This window comes from Vanessa cardui, chromosome 21 (assembly GCF_905220365.1).
Source record: "Vanessa cardui chromosome 21, ilVanCard2.1, whole genome shotgun sequence".
Lineage (NCBI taxonomy): Eukaryota > Metazoa > Arthropoda > Insecta > Lepidoptera > Nymphalidae > Vanessa > Vanessa cardui.
The window spans coordinates 12,022,062-12,032,605 of record NC_061143.1 but is presented as its reverse complement, the minus strand read 5'-3'; the positions used below and the strand labels follow the sequence as shown (position 1 = coordinate 12,032,605).

Below are 10,544 nucleotides of genomic sequence, written 5' to 3'. Positions count from 1 at the left end.
GGTCAATACAACACTCTCTATAAATACTAATGCTCAGGTTCCGTCTGTACATTGCTCCACAAGTCGAGCTAGGGGCACTTTCGACCCCGCTCCTAAAACCAAACATATTAAACTTCTGTGAAAGTACTGGAAGGTAGATTGTGATTCGTGATCTCTATTTATTTAGTTTAATTTATTTTTCCTTAAAATAATAGTGTCACTTTGTGTTTTCAGTACGACTGGAAATATGAGGGCTTTCAGCGTTGTCTTATTATGCATTGGTAAGTATTATAATAAATAAAGTAACTTAAATATAAAACGTTAACTCGCGAAGTCGTTATACGGTCTCTAAAGCTCCAACTTAAAAAATATTGTAACAATTTTAATGAAAAGACTAAGAGAATCAATATCAAACTAAACCTTATCTAAATTTGTGTTTTCCTTAAACTCTTAAAGGTAAACGAATTTAATATTAACAAATTCAAAAATAACGAAAACCCTTTTGATATAATGTGTATTTAAATCTTCGTTATTTGATGTGACTAATAAGTTGATTTTAATTGAATCATTCACTCTCTCGAGTCCTAATCGGGACCGAAGGTGAAAAGCTCTTTAAAGCTTTCATGATATGCTAGTAGACAACTTCTAACTTGCCCTGGATTTAGGCAATTCAATTAATCTCTGCTCGTAAGTACGATAGCGCTCATACGTTTATAGGCAATGGGCCAAGCATAGGGTCCCGAGAAAAATATGTAAAAGTAACTTCAATTTGATGTTTTTTGTTTTTTCTATGGTTTCAATTTTACATAAAATACTTTATTGTCGAAGTATTGTTATTATTATAAATGAAGTGTGATATTTATTCTTTAATCGAGCTCTCCTTCTTTATCTAGCGTTCCTCGTACATAAGTAGAGACACAAATTTGCATTTCAATTAATTTGTGACAAATTTAAACACAAAATATGTGAAATCACACATTTTTTACAATAATAACAAGCATATTAAAAAAAATCATGATAAATAGGTTTACTAATAATACAGTGCATTTCCTTCACGAGTATTATTTAATATTAATATTAACAGTAGTTTCTTCCAAAAGTTTTTTATTGCGATTTTCTTCAAAAAGATAATTTATTGTAGGTATATTTAAAAGAAATAACGAAAGAATCTGATATAATCTGTAGTTGTATCAACTTTATCGTAAAATAAGTAATTTTTAATTAAATAAAAACATAAAATATATTAAGACAATATCCATGAAAGATAAAAAAAAATTATAGCTGAATACATATACAAAAAAAAAAAACACGGTATCCAAACGAATTTCCAATGGCATTGTTGTCAACTATATGTATAATATACCTAAGGTATTTTGGTTCGGTATTATTTCACTTTCCCTTTGAAACCCGAGTTCAAGTTTATGGGTGCATAAAAACCACAACTTGAGGTTAGGTTTACATTAAGGGCAAATGCACTTAGCCATTTCTTTTAGGATAGATAGTAAATTTTGTTGGTATAACCTTATTTTCACCAAGAGATCTTAGAAATGCTTGCTTACCAATACCAATCAAAATCATAATAAACTTTATTCGAGTAGGCTTTATGTATAAATAAATGACGATTCAAAAGTGCTTGTACACTTTTGAATCGTCATTTATTAATTAAGTGAAGCTACCACATGGAACAATACCAATATAATATAAAATCAAAACTAATTAAAATATATTTTTGGAAACGAAAACACTTGCAAAAGTTTGACACAGATTTAAAATTATACATGTTATATTTTCCTTATTCTGATTATGAGCTCATTTAACCTATTTAAAAAGAGTCAAATCGTCAAGTCAATAATAATCCAGGCTAAATAATATTGTCGAAGGAAATTAATTTAAGGTATTGCACCCTTCGAAGCGAAGTGGTAACGAAGCGAAATTATTCCTCCAATATCGCTTGAGAAAAAAAAATTGATCAGTTTATTTTTGCTTCCATTGATTGACTGATTGAATACCACCGACGCAGACGGGATCATTTTTGCAAAATTGTACAAAACATACAATTTGATAGAAATATATAAAATAAAAAATCATCACGTAAAAAAAAATCTTTACTGATACTTTAAAATCCTGTTAGTAAAAAAACAAATATATTTATTTTTTTCTCAACTGCAATTATTTAAACTGAAATATGTCGATAGATGATACAGATATTGATTTCAATAGAAAGTAGAATGATATGACGAAAAATAGAATAAAAGTGCTTTTATAAACTTCCTGTTATAAGTTTAAGCTGATTTTTTTATTCTTATTTAGTATTATCTCGAAATATAATTATGTATAGCAAGTTTTTTGTTACGTTATTGTTCATGCAGATATAACTTAAGTAGTCAATTTACCTTTACTTTACTTTTACTTTCATCTCAATATATTAAAATCTAACATTATGAATCAAATAGTAATCAAATACTTAATAAACACTTTCGGAATCTATATGTAACAATAATTAACACGTAATAATAACACGCGATCTTACACACGTTAAACAAATGGAGCAAAACAAATTGTAAATGTTACCTAAGATTCAGTCAGGAAATCCTTCCTTCCGAATCTAACGTGATTCAAACCATTGTAATGCTCGGCCGATTCGGATAATCATCCGTGTAATTGTATTTATGTAAATGTATCATAACATTAATTTACTTAGGCCTTAATTATATACGAATGTGAATTAAAATAGGTGTGTACGAATTGCGACCGCGTAGACTGCTGGTAAGGATGGTCATATTTTCCTGTTGTGTCTGTATTCTGATATTCTGGGCGAGAAATATACCAGCCTTTGTCAATAATGAAGGCCATAAAATAGAAATTTAAACTGAATTCTATTGTGGTACAGATTTCAGGATTTAGTTTAGGCAAGACAAAATAATCGAGTTTTTTTTCTAATTTGGAAATCGGAGTAAAAATTTTCAAAACTTACAAAAACATATAGTAATTTCAATAATATTAATATAATTATAAATTTCACCATAGTTATAATTTATGGTCGTCTCACAGAATGAGTATCAAAGTACTCAAAGAGTATGTTCTAAAACTTTTCCGTCATATATGTATATTGTAGCTTAAATTAAGTTCATGCCTAAATTGCCTTGAAGAACGATAGCAATTGAAAATTGTCTTTTTTCACAGGGTCGCTCTCCCTTGCATCTTCAGCGCCTGTCAACCAAAAGAATTCACAACAAAGAGTCGAATACGATTACGAATATGATAACTCAAAGCCCAGTCAGGCGAGGGACCCAGCGGAGGCCGCAAGCCATTACGATGCTTACATCCAGGACGTCCAGTCTGCTGCATCTGGTGGCGGTAACAATGCAAAGAAAGGTTTCAGTCAGGGCAGTGGCTTGAGGACGATAGCTGTCGGTTCGGCTAATCAAGCGAAGACAGCGCTTGGCAATCAACAAGCTGCAGCATATCAAGCGGCGTACGTGGCTAAGAATACGTTGGCGCAATCCGCGGCTCAGTCTAGTGCGACTGCGCAGGCGGCGCTAGCAGGAAAGCAAGTGATCCTCTCGGGATTGGAGCAGCAAGTGCGTGATGCGAAGGTGTCGCTGCAGGGCGAGGAAATGCAGCTGCAACAGGCTAAGAGAGCAGCCCAGTCGGCGGCACAATCTGCACAACAAGCTATGCATCAGGTATGATACAAAAAGCCATTACATGGAAAATTAAATAGAGGTCATTCATAGGTTTTATCGTTTTATAAAAAGTAACCAAATATTTAATTCAATGCCATTAATTTGACGTTTGTGCTTTTCATTTCGATTACAAAATCGTTTAAATCTTAAAGTTTTACCAAAATACAATTTAAAAACTGAAAACGGTTACGTTAAGCACAAAGTTGCGTAAAGATATACAAAAAAACGAACAAAAAGACTAAACGTAAAGATATCGAAAAGTAACGTTTAATTTACTGTCGTTCCAATTTCGTTATCGAATTTACTTTAAAAATAAAATAGCAAAACTAGATATTTCGTGACGTAAACATTAGGTCGGTACTCAAATTGTTACATACAACACTTTTGTTTGATTTGATGGAATTTTAAAGAGGTCTATTGTTAAATGTATTTGTAATACGATTGATTATGAAATTTTATAAAGCTTAATTAAATAGACGACGATGATGGCAAGACTATTTGCGATGAAAAAATAAATACTTAGCTTAAGATCAAATCAAATCAAGACACCATTAAGGTAACTTTATAAATTTATTGTTGCAAATATAAACAAGCTCTTCTTCAATAAATAATTAGAATGATTGTACAAAATATACTAAATTAAATGATAAGAAAATAACCTAACCTAACCCAATAAAGATTAGTCTTGCTTTTTTGTTCTTAAGCCCAATTGTATCTGTAGTTTAAATTTCAATAATCTCTGAATCCATTGTTTTTCAAATTAACGAAACAAATTAATTTTATTTCAAAACCGAATCGTAAACAACTTATTTGAAAATAAAAACTTTATAATGACTTTTAAAGAAATAATTGTAGCAACGGATCGTTTCTTACAGCCGATTGCATATCGTTGCTACAAAGATGCAAAAAGTTTTGATTTATTTTGCGAAATTATTGATTACAAGCCCGTTGTTAAACTGTGGTGAAATAAAATCAACAACAAATTGATTTACGTGCATGCTAATGATATTGAAAAAACCGCTTGTCCCATTTAACAATTGCCAATCTTTAAATCACTGTCATTGTCAGCAATGACCACAGCTTATTAATTAATAGTTTGTATTTACATAAAGCTTTATAAATTGACAAAAAAGGCAATTATTATTTGACGACCTTACTTCTTCTTTTTACATCTGACGTAAATGCAAGATCACGGCTACCAGCCGTATACTTAATGTACATACATTTATAGATTTTTTTTCTTGGTACATAACCTATATAAGTCATCCTATGTTTTTGTTGCAAATCAACACATTCTTTCGTCATGTAGGCTTTTAAATGCACTTTTGAATAGTAATGTTACCGTATTGGTTGGTCATGTAGCCTACATAGCCTATGTCATACACCGTTAAAGCTATAATGGACCAATTTCTTTGATCGTGACGTAATCTCGTCAAGAAATTGACACGCTCCAATAATCAACCATGACACAGAAATGTATCTAGATAGCTTTTTTAATTATATTCTTGAATTGTTTTTTTATATTTTTTGAATGCTTTTTTATAATAGGATCTTAACTTATGAAATATGCTTAAGGTTGCGCTATATTTTCATTAAGTTTTATCTACTATAATGCCGATACTTGGTCTTATATTATAGTAATATTATGGTTTATCCGCTTCCATATATATTATGACTATGGCTATCGTGTAAGCTTCACTTTAAAGGTGGATGCTGATAGACCGGATATCGTGGTGATCTTTCCGGCTGAGATAATGATGACGATGATAAATATTATAATATCACTATATATATACATATTTAAAAACATTAAAACAAATCAATAACTTGCGTACAATATATATTTTTTAATATTTTTGATTAAAATTAAATTATATTTCATAAATGACACCACTATTGGAACAGCCAAAAAACCTAATCCTCACAGGAAGGGGAGGCCAGCAGTGGGATATTTATAGGCTGTTGTTGTTGTTATTCACAATTGAAGTGTACAAATAGAATATAAAAATGTATTTAAAAAATAGGTGAACGTGATCCAAGCTGCTCTAAACGCCGCGCAAGCGACATCGGAGAACGCGAATGAGGCGGCTTCGCAAGCGGCCGGTGAGTTGGGAGCTCAGACTGCCATGGTGGGCGCGGCGCGACAGAGGTTGCAAACCCTGCAGGAACAACTCAAGGGCGTCAGGATTGACTTCGAGGCCACGCAGTCGGCGGCGAGAAAGGCTCAGGTGAGGTCCAAGACTAAACACAGATTTCCCTACCATCGGGAACCACGCACCAGAGCATTAGAATACAACAAATTAGATAAGCTACAATAACTTAAGTTTAGTTAAGCGAATATGTCAATGCCATATTAACAATACACAATAAATCATTATTAAAATGATCTCATATAATGTAATGCATATAATTGAATATGATGAAACATCAACAATCAAGATAAAATTAGATTTACTGGATAAAACCTAAACTTCTTTTTTAATTTAAGTATATTTTTTTTCACAAATAAAGCCGAGTATTGATATAAGCTGAATTTGAAGATCCAATTTTTTGAAGCTTTAAATTAGTAGTATAATTAATCGGTATATATAAATTCGTAAAGCTCGAATATTAATTCTTGTCGTTTCGTAACAGGAAACGCGCAACGCCAAGATCTACTTTATAGAGGACATAACTATATCGGTGTTCTTCTAAACGATTCGACTGATAAAAAATATTTATTTTATTTAATTTTAATAAATCTGTTACTTATTATTTCATCTTTATTTTCTTTACAAACATTATTTTTCTTTATTAATTTTATAGTCTGTTGTTTAAAATTAAAATTACCACTGTTAAATTAAAAAACATTCTTATCATTAGATACGATAGTTTTATGGTCTTGTTGTTAAATACCATAAGAGTAATAATAATTTTACAAACAAAAATTCATATAAGGAAAGTATAATAATTATTTTAGCAGATGCTTCACTGTTCCAGTTTTAAAGAGTATCCGGTTGAAACCGGTTCTCAGGATGTCTAACTACAGTTTAACCATTTTGTTTTCTTTTTTAATTTCAGGCGGCGGCCCAGCAGGCTCAAGCTAATGCAGCGGAGGCAGCAGCGAAGGCCGCAGCCGCCGGACTCGGCCAGCATCGGGATAACTCTCACGAAGGTACGAGCTACGAGGAGTACCAAGCGGCCCCGGAACAGAGCCAGGAATATTACCAGTCGGACTTCCAAAACCAGTAACGTTAAGGGTCTAGGTGCTGATATTCCAAATCCTCGGGTCGGTTCAAGGACAATGTGATTTTCATAGGTCCAATTCAACCAGTCCAATAACATAAAATTATTTAAAATCATTATTAAATGTTAATAATTTTGATTCGACTATATGAGGCTTTTTGGAATAATCGGTAATTTTTGTATTTATTGGAATATGGTAAAAAAAATGTTCGGATTATTTATATAAATTTCCGTCTTACACGTTTCCGTATAACTTTTACTGTTTTATTTAATTTTTATTTTCATTATCAATCGTTTATTCTACACAAAAATTAAGTCGATTTCATATTCCAATAATCACAAAATTTTAATGTAAATATATCCCTCGATAAGATAGGTAGGGCTAGGTTAATATGTGATAGAATTTTTTATGTACTTTTTTTACATCGATTTTAAGCAATATTTATGATGTCATACTTTCATTTTTGTATTCATAATGACATTTATGTATTCTACAAAAATTGAAAGTACTCATTTGTAACAATACTAACTCCGAAGATAAGTGCGATGTCCAAGAAAGTGAAAATGGATCAACAATTTATTTAATAAATAATCTGTTTTCTTAAATAGTATTTCAATATTTAAATGACTCTACTTGACAAGTGACTCGACTCATGACTGACATCTCACTTATACTTACTGACTATTGACTAACCCTTGCCTTGATTAATATTAATTTAACATGAGTAGCGGCTACGAAAGTGCCGACAATGTTGACCAGCTAACAGTCAATAAAACCACTTACAACTGGCAATAACAATAACTCTAAGGCACACCTAACTTTCCTAACCGACGACCTAACCCGGGCAACCTAACCAGTAACCCAAATCCCGTCCTCGGACGAATCTAGCAGATTCGTTAACCGAGCGCTTTCCCTTTCAGAGCCCGGTCCAATCCAGATTCCAGCCAACAAACCATTTCACACAAACCAGAAACAAGGAAATGCAAAAATCATAACATATAACAACGCTCCAGTACAAAAACAACTAGCTTTTAATCTGTCATACCATCCTGAGAACCGGTTTCAACCGGATAATACCCATCCGGTCCAGTATAAATCGCTTTCAACCACGAACCAGAATGAGCCTTTTAATATTTCCACCGAAACAAAAACCATTCCATTGCTTGATTCGGAATCTTATGAAAAATTTCCAACTTTTTCGGATAGTGGTTACGTTTTCAATTCCGATCATGGAAATTTCGGTGCAAAATGGTAGATCAGCGACTGAATCGGTGAAGTAAAAGGTAGGTAAGTTAAAATTCATAGTTTAACTTAAATTATCATTTTAGTTTAGTATTATAGCACCTTAAAGACTAACCTCTCTAAGTATAGAAATTTGTATTATTGTCAATAATAACACTAGCATTAGAAATTGCAGTTTTAACCGTTTAATTGTCATACTAAATACAAAAGGTATTCCTATAAGACAATATGACTTTTCAATTTCATGGTATTCAATAACAAAGGAAAAAAAGCAAAATTCTAACCTTAAATTTTCCAGAAAAAGCAAAAGAAGAGCTAGTGGATGGAGAGGTAGAGGAAGAAGAGGAGGAGGAAGGAGAAGAAGATTGCGAAGAGTAAATAAGCCGCCTAGCTAGTTCAATGCCATTGTCGATAGAGTTTTTGACTATTTTGAACTAAAAATACTTAAATATTTGTTAAAGTCACATATTCCAGTTTCATTTTCGGTAACATAAATTGTATATCTTAAGTTTATAGAGTTCCTAGTTAGTTGATTAATTTAACAAGAAATTGCATATTGGTAATTAACATTAATTAAGATGACAAGTCGTAGGATCGATAATTAAATGTTAAAAATAGTATTTCATCAAAGATCATTCAATGTGTCTATTTAAGATAGTAGCATTTAACGTGCATCAAGGTTACACTACAAAATCACTTCCTGTAATATTTTTCGCTCACACATCACCAATATTTATTTACGTATAAAATAAAAAAGATTTTTTACGCTAATTAATTTCCAAAAATGTAAACATCATATAATGATTCCACGCAAACTGAAATGCGAAAATAAAGTCATCTATAAGTTTTTGCACCTTCACCAAATTAAAATCGAAACCGAATAAAAAAATATAACCGTATGAATACCGAAAATAAACAAAAACATTGAACTACTACTTTAGAACGAAAATATAATTCGAAAGACAATCTGACGGATAGGGTAGTAAAAAAAATTATGTATAAAATAGTCAAAAATTGTATTTACTTCCATAGTTTTTAATTTTGTTGTTTAATTTTAAGTGTTAATAATGTGTTGAATAAACACAAGACGCAACGTGTATACCAGCGATATTATTAATAATAATGATGAAAAAAAATTGTTTGTCTTCATTTCGATTACCGTTTAATGAAAACCTTCTACTATGAAACCTCTGAAATTTGAAATTGACAAATACACGATTTGCAAAGAAAAAGAATAAAAATCAGGCCAATAAATCAAAATATAGATTTGACTCAACCGAATTGGTATGGAGCAATGATATTCTAATAAACAGATATGTTATATCCATACTAAACAACAGAAAAAAGTGTGCCGCGCCGGGGACCGTTTATTTTAGTTTTTTTTTTTACATTTCGTTAAAAGTAAAAAGGATAGATTGATAAAAACAATAAGTAAAAGGGATAACTAGATGTTTTTATTTACGCAAAACGTATTACTACGTAATTATGATGTATTATAACGTATTACTACGTAAAACAACTAAAGGCAAACGTCCCAATTAGGACGTTTTCTAGTCTTCACTTTTTGGGCGTTAATAACATATTTGTTTACTACAACATCATTGGTATGGAGTATAAAAATATCAAAGCTTAAAAGAGAAAATACATACTAAATAGTTACACTCAAATGTAATTTTTCATGCTATACTATTGTAAAACGTGTATTATTTTAATGGAAATAAATCTCATAAATAATGATTTAACGTTATCTTTACTCTGTGACAAGAGACAACATTTATTAAATATCTTTTTAAATCATTCATTGTATGTTATTTGTAGTTAATCATAAAATCTTTGTGTTCTAATGCAAAGTTATCGTTTCATCTGTTTTCCTATTCTAATGTGTTTGAGTATTATAAAGAGCCAAGTCTATATCTTAAGGATACTAATCATTTTAAATCATCTTATATTTTGTTTTTGTTTAATCTGAAAATCCTTCCTTGATATCATGTGAAGAGTTCTATAATTTAGTACTGATGAAAGTTTTCACTTTGTTGCCTCAAATTTGGTACATAATTTTCTCCATCTATTAAAGAAATGAAATAATTACTAATAGCTCTATTTTTGGATTTACTTAAAATTATTTCTAACCCAGTTATTTTCATGCAAAGATATTTTTCTTTTCCTCACCGATTCCGACCATGGCGCATATTTTAATAGAGAACAAGTCAACTGAACATTTCTATAATTTATAAAATAAAGTATATTTTATTGGCACGTAATTGTAGTATCTTTATTTTACATTTTATATCGGTTTTTCCAATTTGGTTAAAATATATATTTATTTTATGAATTCAACCAGCAATATAATCTGTGCAAACCGAAATTTTTGACAATTGCACGTGCCATGCGATGGTCTCATTTGACGTTGA

The 10,544-nt window shown here is 31.0% G+C and overlaps 1 protein-coding gene across 1 annotated transcript; it reads left to right on the top strand.

Moving 5' to 3' along the window:
- Positions 1-7,496, top strand: LOC124539046 (tol-Pal system protein TolA-like). The gene is made up of 5 exons (XM_047116369.1): positions 1-133; positions 214-260; positions 3,163-3,665; positions 5,690-5,893; positions 6,726-7,496. Exons 1-5 carry the CDS (start codon positions 30-32, stop codon positions 6,894-6,896), a joined length of 1,029 nt encoding a protein of 342 aa, XP_046972325.1. The 5' UTR covers positions 1-29; the 3' UTR covers positions 6,897-7,496.
- Positions 7,497-10,544: the final 3,048 nt, after the last annotated feature.

Excerpts from the sequence above, each read along its gene's own strand:
- LOC124539046 (XM_047116369.1), top strand. The coding sequence starts at position 30 with ATGCTCAGGTTCCGTCTGTACATTGCTCCACAAGTCGAGCTAGGGGCA. Across the intron at positions 261-3,162 it reads CGTTGTCTTATTATGCATTG|GGTCGCTCTCCCTTGCATCT; the intron begins GTAAGTATTATA and ends CTTTTTTCACAG. Across the intron at positions 5,894-6,725 it reads CGGCGGCGAGAAAGGCTCAG|GCGGCGGCCCAGCAGGCTCA; the intron begins GTGAGGTCCAAG and ends TTTTAATTTCAG.